The sequence below is a fragment of the Palaemon carinicauda genome, chromosome 40, assembly GCF_036898095.1.
Source record: "Palaemon carinicauda isolate YSFRI2023 chromosome 40, ASM3689809v2, whole genome shotgun sequence".
Taxonomy (NCBI): Eukaryota; Metazoa; Arthropoda; class Malacostraca; order Decapoda; family Palaemonidae; genus Palaemon; species Palaemon carinicauda.
In genome coordinates, this window is record NC_090764.1 from 49043018 (window position 1) to 49065806 (window position 22789).

At 39.7% G+C, this 22789-nt stretch overlaps 1 protein-coding gene and 1 long non-coding RNA gene across 2 annotated transcripts in view; one reads left to right on the plus strand and one right to left on the minus strand.

Annotated features, from left to right (window-relative positions):
* LOC137632032 (uncharacterized) overlaps window positions 1–20260 on the plus strand; it is a 99822-nt gene extending 79562 nt beyond the window's left edge. The window contains exon 2 of the long non-coding RNA XR_011042001.1: window positions 19689–20260. This is a non-coding gene — a long non-coding RNA (uncharacterized lncRNA). The remainder of the gene's footprint in view (window positions 1–19688) is intronic.
* Window positions 2540–22789, minus strand: part of LOC137632030 (E3 ubiquitin-protein ligase RNF220-like) — a 34528-nt gene continuing 14278 nt past the window's right edge. Inside the window, exons 4-8 of the mRNA XM_068364006.1 lie at window positions 16708–17092; window positions 16341–16420; window positions 14877–15067; window positions 13750–13824; window positions 2540–3036 (exon numbers count right to left, since the gene is read on the minus strand). Coding sequence (XP_068220107.1) covers window positions 2965–3036; window positions 13750–13824; window positions 14877–15067; window positions 16341–16420; window positions 16708–17092 — 803 coding nt within the window. The 3' untranslated portion in view covers window positions 2540–2964. The remainder of the gene's footprint in view (window positions 3037–13749; window positions 13825–14876; window positions 15068–16340; window positions 16421–16707; window positions 17093–22789) is intronic.

Below are 22789 nucleotides of genomic sequence, written 5' to 3' on the forward strand. Positions count from 1 at the left end.
AGGAAACAGGGGCTGAAGAGGCCCTTTCGTCCGAGCCGCCTTGTCCCAGGATGTCTAAGGCCGGGTCCACTTTACAGGGACCTGGGCGCCGCCCCTCAGGAATATACACCTTCCCTTGCGTCTTGAGACCCTGGAGTAGTTTGGAGGCACTCTGGGACTTGGGGGCCTCCGCATTGCTGGACACCAAGGTATCTATGTACTCTTGTCCCAGTACTAGGTCTGGGGCAAGAGGAAGGGCCAGGGAGGACTTCGGAAGGGCGTCGTGGTGAGTGAATCTCAGGAGGCTCGACCTCCAGGAATTCACCTTAGGAGTCGAGGGTTCTGCGATCCCATGGAGCCTCCTGATGAGACCTACCACCCTTCTGTAAGCGGAGTCCTCCGACGGGGGAGCCTCGCCTCCGTCGGCCGAGGCCTCGGCCTGGCGTGGGGGAGCAGGGTTGCTTGGACGGTAGACCGGGCGTCCTCCTCTTGGGTCCAGGGAGGTCGACCCGTAACCGTAGGGCGCTCCGTAAGAGGGTGGATCTCGCCGTAAGGCGGGTGCCACCGGCTCAGGGAGGGCCCTCGGCTGCCCCAAGGCTCTGGAAGCCGAGGACACGGTCCCGGTGGGATGACCCGACAACGGGAACCGGTCCTTCTTGCTCGATGACCGCACCAGCTGGGCTGGTTCGGTCAGGCTGCCTTCAAGGAAGCGCGTTTCCCCCCGCTGGGCGGGGTGAACCGGAGGCCTCGAGGACTTATGCTTAAGAGCGAGGTCCTTCCTGCGTGGCAGGTCGAGCGGTTCTAGGCTGTGCGTAGGGAGCGGCAGCCTAGAGGCTCGTTCACTGGACCGAGAGTCTGGAGAGTGAAGCCTCTTGGACTCTCCTGAAGGGACGTCGACCCATTCGCCGCCGGGAGAGGCATCTCTCCTATACTTACGGGAGTGAGAGTGGGGGCGCTTCCTGCTGTGTCGCGACCTTGACCTGGAGCGGGAACGATCGCTTTCGGCCCGCTCTCTCTTCCGGTGCCGCTTCTCCCTGACTTCTCCCCCGGAGGATGAATCCACCTCTGACGAGTCTGAGGGTGCCACGTTCCTCGCGTAACGGCTGCCCGCGTGATGCGTGGGGGAAGCTCTTCGCCGTCGGGCGTCCGAGACTGGATGTTGGAGGAAGTCTTCGGGGACCGCTGTGGAGATCGTGGGCACTGAGTCTACTCTATCCATGCCAGGGGGCCAGGGGTCCAGGGTTGTCCTCTGGCGGGGGAGAGCCCGACGCACCGGCCCACGAGGGGGGTGGGGACTCCGAAATAACGACACTGCCCCATACGGGGTCTTCTGAGGACGTGTAATCCCCTGCCACGTGGCCTGATTCACCCGAAGCACTACCGGACCCTCCGTTATCTCTAGAGGGGCCTGCCCTTGGTTCTTCCCTCACACTGGGTTCACCGGGAAGAACGCTATGGCTAATCACAACACTGGGGGCTTGCTGCCCACTCCTCTGCGAAGGAGACGGAGAAGCCCAGGCTTCGTCGGACCGATCACTGACCGAAGGTAAAGAAGACACGCCACTCACTTTCCTGGGGGAACGCTTAGACGACTTCTTCTTTTTGGTACTGTACCGTACCCACTGTATGTCGTCCCAGCTTACGCACTCCGGACAAGTGTCCGCGGAGGAGCAAACTTTTCCCCTGCACGTGGAACAAAGGGAATGAGGGTCCACTTCTGGCTTAGAGAGGAAAGCCCCACACGACTTTCCGGCTTTAGGACCAGGGCAACGTTGCACATGCTCCATCGTTTGCACACGAAGGGCCAACACTAGCGAGTTACAAGCACACTGGGATATACGCAAGGGGAACGTACTGAAACACTTGCGAATAACGCACTACGCAAGAAAAAACACAAGTCCCCACACTGGAAACACGTGGAATCACAAACGCGCCAAAGGATCGAGAGAGCGAGAGAGTGAGATGTTTCACATCTCACGACCAAGAACTTAATGGCGATGCTGACCCGGAGAGGCAGTGACCTGCCCTAATCCTGCCCTCAGGGCGCATCCTGGCGGCGGGGGTAAAACCTATATAGAGCGGGGTAGGGGGATAACGGCGGGAAAACCTTGGTCGAGATTGAGAGGTCACCAAGTGACTCCACAGGAAAGTAGTTCTCGGTGAGTATTTGTGTCGGAACAAACTTAGTTTCAGACCATCCATCCTGGTTTAAACTTGATCCCAATTATTTGGAATTCTCTACTATCTGTTTTAAACTTACGCCTCTTCTGTCTTGTATAAGTATCCTATTCACTTCATGCTTACTGGATACCATAACCATCCTATTCACTTCATGCTTACTGGATACCATAACCAAAGTTTTTCCTGCCACTCTCTCAAGTGTCTGCAATTCTTCTTCAGTCTTGACTGTAATCACCAGAACTTGCAGTACTCACCATTTCTTCTACCTATTACAATTTCCATAGATTTTCATTCAAAATCCTTCCTACTCTACCTTTCATATCTGCTCCTACAGACGATTTTTTTTTTATTTCAAATAGAAGGAAATAAAAACTAAAAATACTACGCAAAAGAAAACTATTTATTCCAAAAAGTTTACTACAAATACACTGTGATGAGAGCATGAGATTGAATCACTGATTTTCATTGGGCAGTAGAGAGTGTTGCATCATTTCACGAGTTTCGGAATTTAAATATCCCCACCTTTCCATAAAAAATTAAGTAATTGGTTTTAGTTATTGTTAAAGTTTCATAATAAGATATCAGAGAGACTAGACCCCAATCCCAATGAACATCTCGATTCCTTAATCCCATGATCAGAGGATTGTACAAATCGACGATATAACCAATCCTGATACTTGGCAAATGGTTTCATAATGAAATTTTTCCTCTCAGAATTTGAAGTCGCTCAGTCTCCCAACTTAACCCTGATATCTTTAGCATGGTAAGCTTCAGATAAGATGTTCCCATGCAAGTCGATGAGGGTCAGAAGTACACTCTTCGAAGGTCTGAGGTTGACGTTATCACGCTGCACTGAGGACATAGTTTCTTTGCAGCCTTGTGGAAAAGGGAAGAAAAAAAAAATGGTAAAAATACAGGAGAAATATGTGTATGGATACTTACCTACACAACACTTCATTAATAATGATTTAAATGATAACAAATTTATAATGAAATAAGTAAATGCCAATGATTGCAAGTGTATTGATAAAAAAAAGTACATGACTGCTAACAGACCAGAGTATTTTAAAAATCATCCTTTCCTATGCCAAGTTTGATTTTTTTTTCGAAGTGAAGTTAATAATACTTCATATGTCATTTTATATATAACTTCATAAAACAACAAGTCATGAAGCTCGAGAAGTACGAAAGAAATTGGAAAGGTGCACACTTCAGAAAAAAGTAGTAGCTGCTACTATACCACTAATACTACTAATTAGCATTACTACAGTGGAACCTCTACATCCGAACGTATCTACATCCGAACGTATCTACATCCGAATTTTTCAATATCCAAAGTAAAATTCGAGCAAATTTTTGACTCTACACCCGAATTTTATTTCGACACACGAAGTAAGCAATTTTCGTCGTACCGGTTGTATCCGAATTTTTCGACACACGAAGTACAATTCTAACACGTTCCTACTCTACACCCGAATTTTTTTTTCGACACCCGAAGTAAACAATACTCGTACGCGTAGTCGGTGCTCATAGCGCCTGATGTGTTTTTTATTTCCGCCGATAGAAGGCAGCACTTCGACCTCGGAGGGACCCTCAATTAGTGCGGCTTAGGTCAGTCCTCTGTTCTCGTCGGCTTCTTGCAGTTGTGCACTGTGCGTTCTGCTATTAACTGTGTTTTAATCGTGATTTTTTACGTGTATCTTTTTACGGTAATTTACGTAAAGTATGGGTCCTAAAAGGCTTAGTTTTGCAAGTGGTAGTGGTAGTGGTGAGAAAAGGGAGAAGGAAATGCTCTCTTTAAACGTAAAGCAGGAAATTATTGAAAAATATGAGCGTGGCGTCCGCGTGAGTGAACTTGCTAAACAGTATGGCCGTAATATGTCGACGATCTCGACAATCCTTAAACAGAAGGAAGCTATTAAAGCAGTGAAACCTTCTAAGGGGATCACCATTATTTCAAAACGCCGTAGCCCTATCATAGAAGAGATGGAACGAATTCTGCTAGTGTGGATCAAGGACAGAGAGATTGTTGGCGACACCATCACCGAAACAGTCATCTGCGAGAAGGCGCACGCCATCTTTACGGACTTGAAGGAGGAGAGCTCTGGGGGTGATGCTGGGGAGAGTTCAACCGAACCTTCCTCAGACGATTTCAAGGCATCTCGTGGCTGGTTTGAGAAATTTAAGAAACGGTCCGGGATTCATTCAGTTATTCGCCAAGGAGAGGCTGCTAGTGCGGACATAAAGGCTGCAGCTGACTTTGTCAAGAACTTTGAAAGGATCGTGCTGGAAGAAGGCTACGTAGAGCAGCAAGTGTTTAATTGTGATGAAACCGGGCTGTTTTGGAAGAAGATGCCCAGTTGAACCTACATCACCGCCGAGGAGAAGAAATTGCCTGGGCATAAGCCAATGAAGGATCGGTTGACTCTTGCCCTATGTGCCAACGCTGGAGGGGACTTTAAAGTCAAGCCCTTACTGGTTTACCATTCCGAGAACCCTAAGGCCTTTAAGGCACACAACGTCGATAAGGACCAGCTTCATGTTTTCTGGCGATCCAACTCGAAGGCCTGGGTCACTAGGCAGTTCTTTGTGCAATGGGTTAACCAAGTTTTCGGCCCTTCTGTGAAGAAGTATCTTCATGAACAGAAATTGCCTGTGCCTGCTATGCCTTGACAATGCACCCGCTCACCCCCCCCCCCGGACTTGAAGATGATATCTTCGATGAATTTAAGTTCATAAAGGTGCTGTATCTTTCACCGAATACCACCTCTATCCTCCAGCCCATAGACCAGCAAGTCATCTCTAATTTTAAGAAGCTGTACACCAAGCACTTATTTAAGCAGTGCTTTAATGTCACGCAAAGCACCAACTTAACTTTGCGGGAATTTTGGAGGAGCCACTTCAACATCATGCACTGCTTGAAGATCATAGATCAGGCTTGGGTGGGATTAACTCGACGGACACTCAATTCTGCCTGGAAGAAGCTGTGGCCTGATGCAGTTTCTCCCAGAGATTTCGAAGGTTTTGACCCCGAACCTGATCCCGTGGTGGGTGCAGCGGAAGACGTAGAGGAAATCGTCTCCCTTGGCAAGTCCATGGGTCTGGAGGTGGACGCAGATGACGTTACGGAACTCGTCGCCGAACATCACTTACCACAGAGGAGCTCAAGGAACTACATGCTATGTCTGAGCACATGAGTGATGACGAGGAAGGGATCGAGGAGGTAGAACATGTGTTAGGTTCGGCGCATATAAAAGAGGTGTTAGGAAAATATCAAGACATGGTCGACTTCTTCGACAAATACCACCCAAAAAAATTGCAGGTTTGTCGTGCAGTTGCGCAGTTCGATGATGTTTGCCTAACTCACTTTCGAAACATTCTGAAAAGCCGTACCAAGCAACTATCTATCGATAATTTCTTTAAAAAAACTACGAAGCGAACTCGTGATGAAGAGGATGTAAGTGATTAAAAGAAAACGGCAAAGAGTGAAGCAGAAGAAAGTGAAACAAAGAAAACGGCAAAGAGTGAAGCGAAAGAAATTCAAATCAATTTTAAGTGTAGAGAGTGAAAGTGATTAAAATTAATCGTCAAAAAGAAAAAAAGAAAATGTAAAAAAAAATAGAAAATATAAAAATAGAAAAAAAATAAGCTAAGTTATGTTAAAGTTCACTTAGTGTAAGTTAGAATAAGTTACGGTAGTGTACGTTTATCGTAATTAACCTCTCAACCTCCTCGCCGCCCGTCCGTCTCCTCTCTGCGTAGCAAGACCAACAACACCTGCGCTGGAATTTTTAAGGTAAAGTGACGCTAAAAACCCGTTTCTTATTCATCATTTTTTGATAATTGTTCTTTTTTACATGTCTATTAATCTAATTTAGTGTGCATTATTCCCATAGGAAAATTATGTGTGGTAGTTTATTAAGAAGTTATCAGAGGTTTTTGGGCTCAACCACGGATTAATCCTATTTCAATGTATTCTTATGGGAAAACTCGTTTTGACATCCGAACATTTTCCACATCCGAAGTTGGTTGTGGAACGGATTAAATTCGTATGTAGAGGTACCACTGTACTTATAATAACAGTAGTAACTACTACTAGCAGCAATAGTTGCTACTAGTAGCAATTATTGCTGCTACAACTAGTAGCAAATGGCTGCTACAACTAGTAGCAAATGGCTGCTACAACTAGTAGCAACAACTATTACTACCAATAGCAGCAATATTCCCTAAGTAGTAACAGCAATAGTTGCTACTATTAGTGGCAGCAAAAGTTACTAATACTGGCAACAACAATAGTTGCTACTACTTCAGGGATTATTGCTGCTACAAGTAGTAGCCACTATTGCTACTATAGTCAATTCTTTTTCATGGGACAGATATGCAGACTCGCAGGGGTGCCCTTTTCGCTCGGAAAAGTTTCCTAATCGCTGATTGGATAGAATTATCTTATCCAACCAATCGGCGATCAAGAAACTTTTCTGAGCGAAAAGGGCGCCCCCTGCAAGTAGGTGCAAATCTGCCTCACTATAAAGAATTGACTATACTATTATTATTACTGCAAATAGCAATTATTGCTACTACTAGTAGTAGCAATAATTGTTAATGCTACTAGTTGAAACTATAGTCCTAGTGGCAACTATTGCAATGACTACTAGTAGCAAATAGTGGTTAAAAGTAGCAACAACTTTTAGTAGCAAAACTACTAGTAACAACTATAGTTGTTGCTAGTAGCAACTATACTTGTTACCAGTAGCAACTATAAAACTATTGTTGCTACTAGTAACAACTAAAGTTGCTACTACCTGTCTTTTACTAGTAGCAACTATAGATGTTACAAGTAGCAACAATAGTTGTTACAGGTAGCAAATACTAGTAGCAACTATAGTTGTTCAGGTAGCAAATACTAGTAGCAACTATAGTTGTTACAAGTAGCAACTACAAGTAGCAACTATAATTGTTACAGATAGCAACTACAAGTAGCGACTATAATTGTTACAGATAGCAACTACAAGTAGCAACTATAGTTGTTACAGGTAGCAACTACAAGTAGCAACTATAGTTGTTACAGGTAGCAACTACAAGTAGCAACTATAGTTGTTACAGGTAGCAACTACAAGTAGCAACTATAGTTGTTACAAATAGCAACTATAGTTGTTACAAATAGCAACTAGAGTTGGTACAAGTAGCAACTATAGTTGTCACTAGTAGCAACTACAGTTGTTACAAGTAGCAACTATAGTTAGTACTACTAGTAGCAACTACAGTTGTTACAAGTAGCAACTATAGTTAGTACTACTAGTAGCAACTACAGTTGTTACAAGTAGCAACTATAGTTAGTACTACTAGTAGCAACTATAGTTGCTACTAGTAGTTGCTACTAGTAGCAACTATAGTTATCACTAGTAGCAACTACAGTAGTTGCTATTAGTAGCAACTATAGTTGTTACTAGTAGTTGCTACTAGTAGCAACTATAGTTGTTACTAGTAGGTGCTACTAGTAGCAACTATAGTTGTTACTAGTAGTTGCTACTAGTAGCAACTATAGTTGTTACTAGTGGCAACTATAGTTGTCACTAGCAGCAACTATAGCTGTTGCTAATAGCAAATACAGTTGTTACTAGTAGCTGCTACTAGTAGTAACTATAGTTGTTACTAGTAGCAACTATAGTTGTCACTAGTAGTGACAACTAGTGGCAAATATAGTTGTTACTAGTAGCACGACCACTAGTAGCCACTATAGTTGTTACTAGTAGCAACTACTAGTGGCAACTATAGTTATTAGTAGCAACTCTAGTTGTTACCAGTAGCAACTATGGTTGTTACTAGTAGTGACCACTAGTAGCAACTATGGTTGTTACTAGTAGTGACCACTAGTAGCAACTTTAGTTGTTAGTAGCGACTACAAGTAGCAACTCTAGTTACCAGTAGCAACTCTAGTTTTTACTAGTAGCGACTACTAGTAGCAACTCTAGTTTTTACTAGTAGCGACTACTAGTAGCAACTCTAGTTTTTACTAGTAGCGACTACTAGTAGCAACTCTAGTTTTTTTTCTAGTAGCGACTACTAGTAGCAACTCTAGTTTTTTTCTAGTAGCGACTACTAGTAGCAACTCTAGTTGTTACTGGTAGCGACTACTAGTTGCAACTATAGTTGTGACTAGTAGCAACTTAGTTGCTACTAGTCACAACTATTGTTGATACTAGTAGCTGCTACTGGTTAATAGTAGCTGCAACTAGTTACTAGTAGCAGCTATAGTTGTGACTAGTAGCTGCTACTAGTAGCAACTATAGTTGTACTACTAGTAACAACTATAGTTGTCACTAGTAACAACTATAGTTACTAGTAGCAACTATAGTTACTAGTAGCAACTTTAGGTGTTACTAATAGCAACTTTAGGTGTTACTAGTAGCAACTCTAGGTGTTACCAGTAGCAACTACTAGAAGCAACTATAGTTGTTACCAGTAACAACTATAGTTGTTACTAGTACGACAACTAGTAGCAACTAGTTGTTACTAGTAGCGACTACTAGTAGCAACTATAGTCGTTACTAGTAGCAACTCTAATTGTTACTAGTATTAGCAACTCTATTTGTTACTAGTAGCAACTCTAGTTTTTTACTAGTAGCAACTCTAGTTGTTAGTAGTAGCAACTACCAGTAGCAACTATAGTTATTAGTAGCAACTACTATTAGCCACTATAGTTGTTACCAGTAGCAACTATAGTTGTTACTAGTAGTGACAACTAGTAGCAACTGTAGTTGTTACTAGTAGTGACAACTAGTAGCAAGTTGTTACTAGTAGCGACAACTAGTAGCAAGTTGTTACTAGTAGCGACAACTAGTAGCCACTATAGTTGTTACTAGTAGCCACTATAGTTGTTACCAGTAACAACTATAGTTGTTACTAGTAGCGACAACCAGTAGCAACTATAGTTATTACCAGTAGCGACAACTAGTAGCCACTATAGTTGTTACTAGTAGCAACTATAGTTGTTACCAGTAACAACTATAGTTTTTACCACCAGTAACAACTATAGTTGTTACTAGTAGCGACTAGTAGCAACTATAGTTACTAGTAGTGACTACTAGTGGCAACTATAGTTATTAGTAGCGACTACTTGTAGCAACTCTAGTTGTTACTAGTGGCAACTACTAGAAGCAACTATGGTTGTTACTAGTAGCAATTATAGTTGTTACTAGTGGCAACAACTAGAAGCAACTATAGTTGTTACTAGTAGCAATTATAGTTATCAGTCAGTAGCAACTATAGCTGTTACTAGTAGCAACTACTCGTAGCAACTATAGCAGTTACTAGTAGCAACTATAGTTGTTACTAGTAGCAACTATAGTTTTTACGAATAGCAACTATAGTGGTTACTAGTAGCAACTACTCGTAGCAACTATAGCTGTTACTAGTAGCAACTATAGCTGTTACTAGTAGCAACTACTAGTAGCAACTATAGCTGTTACGAATAGCAACTATGGTTGTTACTAGTAGCAACTATAGTTGTTACGAATAGCAACTATAGTTGTTACTAGTAGCAACTACAGTGGTTACTAGTAGCAACTATAGTGGATACCAGTAGCAACTATAGATGTTACCAGTAGCAACTATAGTTGATACCAGTAGCAACTACTACTAGCAACTATAGTTGTTACCAGTAGCAACTATAGTGGTTATTAGTAGCAACTACTGGTAGCAACTATAGTTGTTACTAGTAGCAACTATAGAGGTTACTATTAACTACTACTGGTAGCAACTAATAGTGGTTACTATTAACAACAACTGGTAGCAACTATGGTTGCTATTATTAGTTGCAATTAACACCTATAGTTGCAACTAGTAACAACTATAGTTGCTTTATTTAACAAAAGCTGCTTCTAGTAGCAGCTATTGCTATCACTAGTAGCACTAGCTGCTACTAGCAACAGCAATATTCACTACTACTAGTAACAGGTATTGCTGCTGAAACTACTAGTTGCAGCAACAGCTGCCGCTCCTAATAGTAGTTGCTATTGCTACAAATTTAAGGGCAGTCTTGTGTGCCCTCCTTAGAGCAAGCGACGATCTCGAGAGGCTGGATGTGGTAGCAGACTGTATCTGTTGCCTCTACCTCCTCTGATGGACACAGAAAAGGACCCTTCACTGACGCAATACAGACTTATAATCTCTCTCTGGCTGATCTGCTTTTGGAACTTGGAAGCTTACAGCCACTGATTGTTAAAAATTTGTCTGCTTCAAGTTTAAAAGGTTTAAAGGCCGCTCATGAATAGCAGAGGCAAGGGACAGTGAAAATACTCTAGCAGGACAATCCCCTTACTGGCCATATATACATACATATATATGATCAGCATGCAAGCTCTCTCTACACCCAAACTAGGACCAGGGAGGGCTACGCAATGGTTGCTGATGATTCAGCAGGTAGACCTATATAGGCTTACCCCCAAATACCCCCTTAGCTCACAAGAAACTATTGAACCTGAATGGGGTCTTGAACCAGAGTACAACGGATCAATATGCAGGGAAGTTTCTAAGAGGCGACCACAGCACCAGTCAAAACTACGTTCTTAAAAGCCTAATGTTTGTCAGAGCCTGTCACGTTTTTGTTGTCGGGCAAAAAGCCCACAGTATTGGACCAACCAAGTTGATCCAGGAAGACCCTGGAAGAGTGGCCATAGTTGCGCTCTCCATGTTCATGGCTTCTGCTGCTATGAAAGCGACATCCTGTACTACCAGACTGTCCACAGTGATACTAGGAGCCAAAGAGCATATTATGTGGGTTGAGAGATAAAGGAGTGTGAAAAGCCTCCTGGAGGAGATAACTTCCTCTGACATGAAAAGACTGGAGTTTTCAACTGGGATGCTCTCCATGCCCTTATAAAATCCTTCCTCGCAAAGATTTTCAGTCCTTTCTCTAGAGCTTATGAGGACAGAATTGACCAAAAAAGTTCTAGAAGAGGTCTGGTGCTCATAGGTGCATGGCACAGCCATATCAATGGGGGTTTTCCTCCCCTTAGGAGGAGAGCAAAGGGCCTCCTTGAGACCACTGAGCCTACACATACAGGCCAACACCTGCAGAAATGTGGATTCTGATTTGCCCCTCTCGGTATCAGGGGCCTTAGATCCAGCAGGTTGGGGATGGGCACTGTAAGAGGTGTCAGTCAGGGCTGGAGGCAAAACTTTCCCTAACACCATAACTGGACGGTTTTGGGAGGGGTTGATAGACACATAGATCTCACACTCATCTCTCCTTGGGGAAGATTGAGAACAAGAGGGGCTTTTCCTAGTGACCCTTCAAGGATCAGGTCTGAATCCTGAGTTATGGTCGCCCAGGGTAACTCGAGAATCCCTTTCTGATATGCTAGAAGCTTTATTCTTCGGTATTGACTGAAGAAGATCTTACTTTCTCTGAGGTGTGAACCCTCGGGGAAAGGCGATCAGATGTAAACCTCCTATACACCGAGGCATCACGAAACTCGGTATCTAAACAGAATCTGTTCTTTTATGAAGGAGACTAAAGACGTTCCCTAATGGAACACTTTGACTGCCAGGAAAGAGAGAGTGTGAGGTCAACATTAATTCAATTAGGGACAATCAATACCTGTCAACGTAAGTAACTACCCTGAGTGAGCCAGAACAGAGGTGGGTTAGAGGTTGGTTACCCAGAGAAGTAACTGGACACAGACAGTCACTACTCCAGTACCTATGGGATAGAGCTGCATGTCATAAACATGAATGCGGGCTTGAGGGCCCGCACATTAAGGACGCGCACTCTCTGACTGTTGCTGGTGTCCAGTCTCTCCTAAAATAGTGTTCAAAGCTGTGCTTCATCCTGGGTACATGTGTTGCAGGGGCACCATCTTTCATTCTGTAAAGCAACTCTCTCTCTCTATCTAACAGCAGCACGCTGAGGCAAGAAGTGTCTGGACGACGCTCGGTGTGGCGAGGTGCATGACTAGCGCTAGCAGTAATCCACTCATTCCAAACCTCTAACAGGTAGCGCACCCCTCACAGGAGAGTTTTCCACATGCTCACCTAGGAGTACTAGCTTACTAAGGTGTGCACACACAATCATACCTGCTTGCGTGTTGAAAGAGACGTTGCTTGCTAACACAGGGGTCTAAGTGTGAAGCGTACTTCAATACGGGCAGTGATCGTGTCCCACAGGGAGGGCGAGTGGGAGGCATGCTAACACCAAGGATGTCACCTCTACCGGTCTCATGGGGGGACACAGAGACTGGTGTGACGGCAGTTGTCTTCAAAGGACAGAGCCAGAGAAGGAGAGATACTCTTGTCTCTGCTCACTTAGGCAAGCCAAAGGTTTCCAACACCCTAGCAAGAACATTCTGCGCTTCCTTCAAAGCAAGCGCTCTCTCCAACAACTCCTTGGAAGGGGTGCCTTGCAGTCAAAAGGAGGTCCAAATTACTCTTAAGGCAACGTCAACATGAAAGCCAGACGAAGACTTCTCCCAAAAGTGAAGCCTTCTTGGTTCTCTAGGGAAGACGGGACGATTTTCTGGACTTGAGACTTGTCCCATAGTCAAAGCTCTCCATGCGTCTTCTGGACGAAACCAACGTGGGAAACGTCGGATGGAAGTGTACTGGGGGTTAGAGCAAGAGGTTGGAATTTCTTAAACTTCAAGGATGACCCTGAAGGCACAGAATCCCTTTTGGATCTCTTCTTCCTCCTCCGACCTTATAAATTCCACTGGGAGGTTGACCACTCCCAACACTCGTCACATGGAGATAACTGACGATTGCAGGAGTGTCCTTTGCTGGCAGGGCATAACAGATGGGGATCCTTCTCCTTTGCACTCATGAAGGGGCCACAACATTGTTCTGGTACCCCAAGGTAAGGCAACACGTCCATATGTATCCCCATCAGTAGCAAATAATAACAAACACGTTTCAAAGGAGAAATAGAAAAGGGAATTAAATAGCCAAGACACTCCAGCCAAAGTAAGAACGACTGTTTTCACTGGCGGCTGAAAGAATTTCCGAGTGCTGCTGAGAGAGAAAGCCGGTTACTAAAGGCCACCTGTTTACACCTAGTTATAAAAATTTAACTGCCGTGTACTCCAGCTTCGCTGCTGTGTGTCCCTATGTTAAGGACCAAGATTTGTATTTGTGTAGGAATAAATCTTTATATGGTAGTCAAAACTTTTTACATCTATCAAATAAATGCTATATAAAATTTGGATAAGATACTACAGTAGATAGATATACAACGATCTATACTAGCATCGACACTAGTATATTCGGTTTCAAATATGCCAAGAAAAAAAAAAAAGATACAATAACCAAATATTACCGTAGCCAGTGGAAATTATTCTTAAAAAAAGATATCAATACTCTCAATTACATAAATTTCAAATTAATCTAAAAAGTTCCTACATGAAAATTACCTTGAGAAATATCCAAAAGCAAGTTTTTCTTGACAAGTAATGTTAATACGACAATCAACAATAAAATAAAATTTCCAAAAAATATTATGCAATACATAAACAGGAAAATTAATTAAAACTACCATTACAACATATAATAACAAAAAGGCAACAATAAATAAAATTAGCAAGGAACAGTACTTACCAGGGCATGAAGCCAGCAGGTCTCGCAGTGAACATGCCAGCAAGCTATGGATACCACAGGTTTATCATAATCTCCCTGATAGAAAAAAAAGAACGAATAGTTTCAATATAGTTATATTTACTGAAAACCTGTAAAAACGAACTCAACAGCAACGAATTGAAAAATTATTTTAAATATTAAAATGCGTTCTAACTAATCAAAATCAAGGGGGCTGACGTTACGCGCTATGAAAACATATGAACAACGTATATAATAATAATAATAATAATAATAATAATAATAATAATAATAATGGATATCAACACAATAATATGAGAAATATAGAGAAATACTTTCTCTTACACAATGGTAAAACTTCAGACGTCTCAGGTGAGAGATAAGTTCGCCATTATCATGTCCCAAAAGTTGTTAAAGATGTTGCAACTTCAGTATTTTAGCAGTAGACCTACCCAAGACAATCAGGCAGGTTGAACACTTTACACCAGCAAGTTTTACACAACTAACCCAATTAACGACCGAGAAATAGCAGATTCAAATGACCCAACTGGGTGAGTATGATACAAAATATATAAATAAATTTCTATCGTACACGAGTATCGAACCAGAGACGTTCCAGGGGAAAGATGAAAGCACTTCACCAATTATGAAAAGTCATAAAAACAATGGTACCGGAGGCTAGCGGTAGCATCCTGATCTCTTACATCAAAGATCTTGGATTGATATGGAGGCGCGGTCGAAAAGGATTTCTATATTATTCAAGTAGTGGTTTATTTCCAACGTAATCACCAAGTGGAATAATTCAAAGCAATTCTATCACTTGGTTGCTATCTACATCAGAAAATTGAAGAAAATTCACTATTGTAAAGTAACGTATCGGGTACAGTCAAGTTCAAAAGTTCGCCAACATTCACTTTCGACACTGAGCATAACACAATCTCTATAGATAGTTGGGGAGCATTAGCAGAATATTGAAAAATTACTGAACTCCTTAAATACTCATGAGGGTACAAGTTCTTTTACGACTTCTGTGGGCCGGTGACAGCACTCTCGTCTTTCACCTTGGATGTCCAGGGTTCAATCCTAAGGTTAAGAAGATAATTTAGTAAAAATAATAAAAAAGAACTAACATGGCAAACACGACATGCGTAGCGGCCTTTCGTGCGTTCCTCTTCTAGCTCTCTTACTCGTGCTCGAAGAGCCTCCATGGCAGCTCCTCCTACACCAACAACCGCTCCACCCTGGGAGCAGAATCTTATGGAATCATTCACCTCATCTCCAGCAAAGCGTTCCCTGGGATTCTCTGGCTGGATATCATCTTCTGAAATAGTTAAGCATTAACTTCTAACTGAAGCTTCATAGTACTGGATATGAGGTAATAATAGCTGATTAAGAAGAATGTGTAGTATATGTAACGTAAAAGATAAGGCTAGGGAAGCTCGTCGGAGATACTAAGGCCATGTAATAAAGAAGGGAGGATGTGGAACCAATCAAGTTAGCTGAGAACATGGTAGTGATAGGGAAGAGGTGGGGCATCAGCAGATTCCATACATGGATATAATGAAGAGGGATATGGATGGGGTGGGACATGTCTGAGGAAAGTAAATGCAAGGAATAGAAATAGATGGAGAACGCCGACTCAATCGACCAACACTGCAATGCATTGGGACTAGTGAGGTCGAAAGAAGAAGACCCATTGCAAAACTTTCCCATCATTTAAGATTATTACAAGCAAGGCTAAGGATTATTATACCTTGAAATCAGCACCAAATAAGCTTATAAAACTTGACATCTTGGAATGATCGAGGCACCTCTCATAATCACACACATTTTCAATGAATATTTAACAGAAAGAGAAAACTCTCAATTTTTATTAAATTTTATTTAAACTCATGATTTATGTAAATTATAACTTCACTTTCCGATATCAGCAAATATTGTAGAAGCAACCACCTTTGTCGTTAGTTTAATACTATTATTACTATAATTAAAATAACAGAAAACAGAATTTACTGAAATTAAGTTGAATTTTCGGTTATGTTTTAATATCAACTAGAAATGTATGGTGGTATGAAAACTGCTCCAATAATCTTATTATTATTTTCATTTTACTGAGTTTCACCGACTTATTACCATTGAATTCAAGGTATTATATAACTCGCCGTCCTCCATAGTACATGCAACAAACTAAAATGGCTGGAAAGTTTTTTCAATGATTAGTATGTCATCAATGTATAATTGGACTTCACCGGGTGGGGAAAGAAAAGTGGCAACATAACTGACCTACGTGGACTTTAAAACTTTCTTACCTTTACCAAGGTCCTGTTGTGTTTTCAATTTAGACAACTGTATCTTCAAATTCGTTAAAACTATCCAATTCCAAGATCCAAAAGAACAAAAAGGGATATGGCACTGAGGGCATCACAATAATAACAGACAAGACGCGTATGATGATATAGAAATAAATAAGCCAGGTAAAAGTACTCGTTTTAAAACTGAAATAAGGAAGTAGCAAACTCAACAGGAAATCTGAATAAACGGGTTATTCATTGCCACAGTAGCTAAAATACTGACATAATGCCAATTTTACTTACCACATTTTCTGACAGAATCCTTCGGCCAAACGGAAGAACTCGAAGAATTCTCTGTGCCAATACCATCTATCATGTTTTTGCTGAAAATAGAAAGAAAGAAAAAAAAGGTAAATTCTTAACTTACATTAAGATTCTCCCAAAAATAATTACTACTTAAAATAAAGCAAAATAATTAGTGCGTATATGGATCTTTAGTAATGTATTCTATACGTATTACCAAAAAACCCATAATGTGGGTAAATTGGAATTTTTTTGCAAGTTACACTAAAAAAGTCAAGGTAGAAGGAGAATTTTTGTATATAACTATAAAAACATTTCCTTAGCCGGACACTCTCAAATTAAAGATCACTTTAAATAAAAAACTCACTTGTTCGGAACAGGAGAATTACTATCACTAGTAATACCATGACTAGGTGATGACCAGGAAGGCGCTTTAGAATCGGCAAGAGTGGAGGATAGATTTTCATTGCTATCTCTAGCTACTGTTTCAGAAGGCTGAAGTTGAGAGCCATCAGTGCAGCATGTGGTTGAAATTTGTCTAAGAGGGTTTGACGACTCCTGATTTCTATCAAGATTTTCCAGGCTATCCGGATCATCTTGGTAATCAGAATCATCATTCGATGCCTGGCCATTTTCAGCTAGACTACCGAGGTCTCTATCACTGTACTGAGAAGGTCCAAAGGCTTCTACATCATCATCACACACATCCACCATTTCGTCTTCACTTCCCCGTTTTACTTTGGTACCAATAGCTGAAAAGAACATTTGTTACACTGAACACTAAGATACTCTGAAAAATGTCATTTGGTGAATGACTGAGGATAAAATAATGAAGCAATGAAAAAGAATAAAATATTTTAAGAAAATAATCTACTATGGTTGACTAAATTATCGTTTGTTTTAATGAAAATAAGGTAGTTTGTCGAGTATTATTGTATTATACTGTTTTTGGGGATAGCACTCCGTAATGAGACACTATAATCGATTATTCCTTATGGCTAGTTGGATAAATTTTATTTGATGTGAAAACCAAATTACTCCGAATGAGGGAAACTTTGGTCCTTGGAGATGGAAGGAATAACGTTTGAGGCACTCAAAATAAACAAGTACACATACTAACTACTCAATTCAATGTAATCAGGAAGATAGATTTCATTTCTCCTGACCACATGGTCTGAAAATCATATCTAACATATCCGTCTAAACATTAGTTTTACTTTGTCTCCATATAGGTTAGATACAAAATTTATTTCTTTAATATAGTGTTGTTTTATGAAAAGACACTGCTCTAGCCCATGAAGTGCTGAAAATAATTGTCAGTTGCCATGAACATTGCAACAGTATGTGAGAGTCTATTGCAGTCTTTTGGTCTAAATATATAAAAATTTCTTATACCGACAATTTCCGTAGCCTTAAAATAAAACATTTGTTAAACAGTTCTTCGAGAATGTCTACTTCAGGTCTTATGACTGAATAGATGAAGATCATTTTACACAGAAAATTGAGGCAACAAAAATACTCTTTGAAAACTGAAGTACTGTGGAAAGGAGCTCTGTTCTAGCCCCCATGCTTGGGAAGATTAGTATTAGTTTCTCTGAGTACTGAAGTAGTTTGGCGTGTTTAGTTTGGATAGGAAAAAACGTAAGTGCACTGAAATCTTATGAAAATATGGAAGGAGGCCTAAGTAATGAAAAAACTGGAACTACAATGTTCTTCATTCTTAGACATAGGGAGACTAATAAATACGACAAAACATTAATAAAAAGTATCAAGAATATGGAAATGCAACATGATTAATTTCATTAAAATGAACAGAACAGAAAAGTAACAAGGACATAGTTGATTTCTTAAATTCAGCTTAGAATGAATCATTCATTCTACAGCACGAGTTTATAGGTTCAAAGGACGTGAACTTAATGCTTGAAAACACACACACACACATATTTTTTCCATCACCTTTAACTGTTAAATGTATTTATCAATAGCTCTTATAAAAAGATTGTATCAAATGCATTAATATAATTTGGATTATTTTTATAGAATTAATGCCATGCAAAGGACACGATAGTTTCATTGGCGCACACAACATTACTGACATTGTGATCAATGGTTTGACCGTCACAGGTCCAGATTTACCAGAGGTTTCATCAGCAACAATTTCCTTGTTCTCGTTGGAGCCGAGTGCTGATCATTTGTGCACATGTCCTTTGTATAGAACAACATGCGATAGCGTAATGTCTTTTCTTGCTTCTGCTCGACATGAATGACCTTTAAAACAGTGAAAATGCGTATTCTAGTAGACTCGTTTGATATTTAAGTGAAAAAAAATTGCACACCATTGCTTAAGTTTAGAGGGTGGAATGCTCACGAGAGGGAGCCTACACAAGGGCTCCCACTTTTATGAATTTTCCTCAAGATTTGGGAATTTTGACGAGTTTGTGGGATATTGCAGGATTGACAAAAATACAGGGAATTATAGGAATACTGTTATAAGACCAGGAAATGTTTTGGGAATTAGTTCATGTCCCTAAACAACACGGCCACCTGTTTCATATACATTTTCCAAAGTTTACCATTCTGGTGGTTCTCTTGACATTCGTACTTTCTTTTGTTTTATGAGGGTACTAATCCTGAAAAGATGGCCGTGGATGGCTTTGTGGGAGGAGAAAGTCGAGAGCTTAACTCAGTGGAAGGAGAAAGGTAAGGGATTGTTTTGGTGTAGGATTAACAGGCTTTTAATCCAACCAAATGCGTATTCTATCAGACAAGATTCAACCAGAAAACAACGAAGATATCGTGTTATAAAGATAATTTTACCATACATTTAATTATCTCATTACATAAATATCTGCATGTATGCATCCAGCACTTTATGAGATTCTGTTTGTTACTGATTTCATTTAATCTTTTTCTCTCTTCTATTGATGATTTTGTTCATGTAAACAAACAAAAATCTACATATATTAGGATTTTCTGACCTTATAACTCTGCTACTATTTCGTCTGTATTAACCTTGATCCTTCAAAGAATGGGCACAGCTACGGGCTGCAGAATTGAAAAAAAGGCATGCTTGGCCAGAAGAGCTAGGCAATCTACATTCTACAATAACAAAGAACAATTTCAGGGTAATAGGATACAGCCTACTAGGACATATTTCACAGTAGCAATTTTGAGCGAGTTGTTTGTGGATTTTCTACCCCTGGTGATATTTTGCAATACCGTTGTTTTCACATAATTAAGTTATACAAACCTACCTCAATCTTTTATATGCCTTATACATCTCCAAACACAAAATTTTGGAGGAATTATGTTAGTTATGCTAATTGATGTGTTTCTTTAAACTTGCAGGTGGTCAATATGGCAAGCTCGAGTCAGACTGAGGATACTGATGTATCAACGGGACACTTACTTCAAAGAAAAGGGGGAAGCTGCAGCATAAACCATGCCCACAAAAATAATGCATGGAATGGACTGTTCATCATAAATCTGCCTTGATGAAGCATAGCCAATCCCAATTGCACAAACAGGATGCTAAAAGTAAGAACGCATATCCCTGTTTAAGTGTAAAAGATGCTTTTAAAAAGCAAAAAGAGAAAAATAATTTACAAATAGCAGAGAGGTATAGCATAACATAATCTTCCTTTTGCGTTAGCTACCCCTTTGATCAATCTCAAAGCAAGAGCTCCAAAAACTCGGCTGAAAAAAAAAGAAACAACAACATGCGGGTCTCCTCTCCTGCTTATGCATTCCTGGGGCTATATATATATTGACTAGATTATTGTAGAATTTTCTAATAGATCATTCTCGTGGCGTGGGGGCAAGGCTCTACTGACAAAAGGTTGCCAGCGTAGTAATTTGAACAAGGGGTACTAACCTTGCTTGCAAGGCAACCCCCTCTCAGCTAACTTCGGCCCCCCCCCCCCCCCAAAAAAAAGGGTAAATCTATCGTGGGCAAAGAGTGCATTATCATCTTGAGCATATCTGACACTTTTCTTATGTTGTTCAAGAAAAGTGTCAGATATGCTCAAGATGATAATGCACTCTTTGCCCACGTAAGAGATAAAAATCACACTATTAATTGGTCAGGTGCAAAGAAACTGGTTCACTCAAATAACTTAGTGGAAAGAAACATCATAGAGTCCAGTTTCATTAAAGAAACCTTTGAAAACAACTTGATTATTGCAAATGGAATGCATAAACTCGACGCCTTTATATGTGAAGAGATTTGTAAGCTATATAAAAAACGTTAACCACTTAATGTAGAACTGAATGTATTGTGAATAATTAACATCACTGTGAAATTAATATTTAGACCTAAGCTACCATTCACTAAAGGGTACAATTATTTTATATAGTATGCATAAGTACATTGGCACTATATAGGGTTATGCTAGATATAAGTATTGATATATACGTAATTATATGTTTATGGTAATAATGTTATGTGTGCATTGTTATATATATACATATATGTATATGTATATATATATATATATATATATATATATATATATATATATATATATATATATATATATACATGTTAATAATGTGTAAAAAACATTTATATGTAAGTTTATGTACGTGTCTGTATATGTATACCAGTATGTGTGCACGTATGTATATATCTATGCATATATTATGCATGTGTGTGTATGAATGCCTGTCAGTGTATACGTATGTATATGTCTTTTTATATATTTATAAATAGATTTGTTTTATATATACATAGTCTTGCTTATGTATTTATATAGATAAGGCTACCGTTATTCATACAAATGAACTGTATTGAAAGTCAAAAACAAGAATTTACCTGTCACCAGAAAGGACCCTTTTTGGCAGGTGTCTAATGAGGTTGGATCTCCGCCCAGTAAACACCTGATCACAGCCCATATAGCTAGTATGGGAGTGTCATTGTTCTGTATGTTCGTAAGTTTACTTTCCCTTTAAAATGTAAAGAAACCTCTCACAATAAATCAGTCCTCTGAAGAAGTATCACGAAACTAGTCAGGATTTAACCGTATATTTTGTATTTTCATTTTCCCTGTGGTTCTTCTGCATATATATATATATATATATATATATATATATATATATATATATATATATATATATATATATTGCACATTTTCTCGTGCTTTTCATATTCAAATAAGCTATATATCTTTCTCGTGGCTAAGTGGTAAGTGACTTATTACAAGTTTCCTGGACCAGGGTTAGATTCCCGGCTGGTCAGAAGTCATTGTCTTTGAGTGGTTCCGCCTGAGGCTCTTATGCCGAGGTCGGTAAGAGAATCCAGACATTAATGTATCAAAATATATGGCTTATTTGAATATATATATATATATATATATATATATATATATATATATATATATATATATATATATATATATTTCCTTTACCAAGAATGGGTAATGTACTGGATTAAAATAGAATGAGCATTTTAACTACAAAATGACAAAATACTTCTTAGGTATGAGGTTTGAATTTTGAAACTAAGAAAGGAAACCGTTAGGCCTCTGGAAGTATTGAATCCACTCATTTGATTTTTTTTAATGGGAAAAATTAAGTATTTTGGTTATCTTATATCTAATTTCTAAGTGGAATTTGCAATAAATAGAAATTTTACAGCAATTTCGCAACATTGCAAGCATAGAAAATTTCGCCAAAAATGAAAAATAAAAAAACACCGATATATTTTTTCTCTTCAAATTGTGCCCTAAGCATCGCTATGTACCAAGCAACATTATAAATTGCCATATACATAGTATAGCAATTTACTTGCAATTCAGGAATTCAGCAGACAAAATATTTTACAAAAAATTTTCCTCTACGTATTTTTTTCCATCCTCCTTTTATGAATAATTATACAAATAAAGGTACATTTAACTCTAGATATTAAGTTCAAATACTTAACTATGGAAATTGTCCTTTAACTATAAATGGCTTTACATAACTATCGTGCAGAAAAAATCGAGAATTCTGAACAAGTGGAGGAAAAAATTAATGTGTAAAGCCAACCTCGTAGTTAAATGTCAAAATATTTTTTTTGAATCATCTGTCCGAAATATTAAAGAGGATGGTACGTTTCGAAGTCTGAGGCTAAACTAAATTTTGTAAGAGAGCACGTCGTGATATATGTAATTGAAACAAAGGGTGTTAAAGTGTGGACGTTTGAAACTAGCATAAAGCACAAGGTGAAAACCAGTAAGCCTATCTATTAATATCACATGAATTATGAAAAAGATTGGACTAATTAACCACATGTTAGAAAAACAAAATAACCAGATATTTTATAAGACTATAGGCCTACTGCTTCAGAGCTAGAATCGTTCCGCTATTCAACGATACTTGGAGAAAAAGGGGAATTCCAAATAAACCTTTATATGGCATTTGGTGCGAAAAAAAGTAGTACATGATCTCTAACACCATTGGAGAAGCTTTTG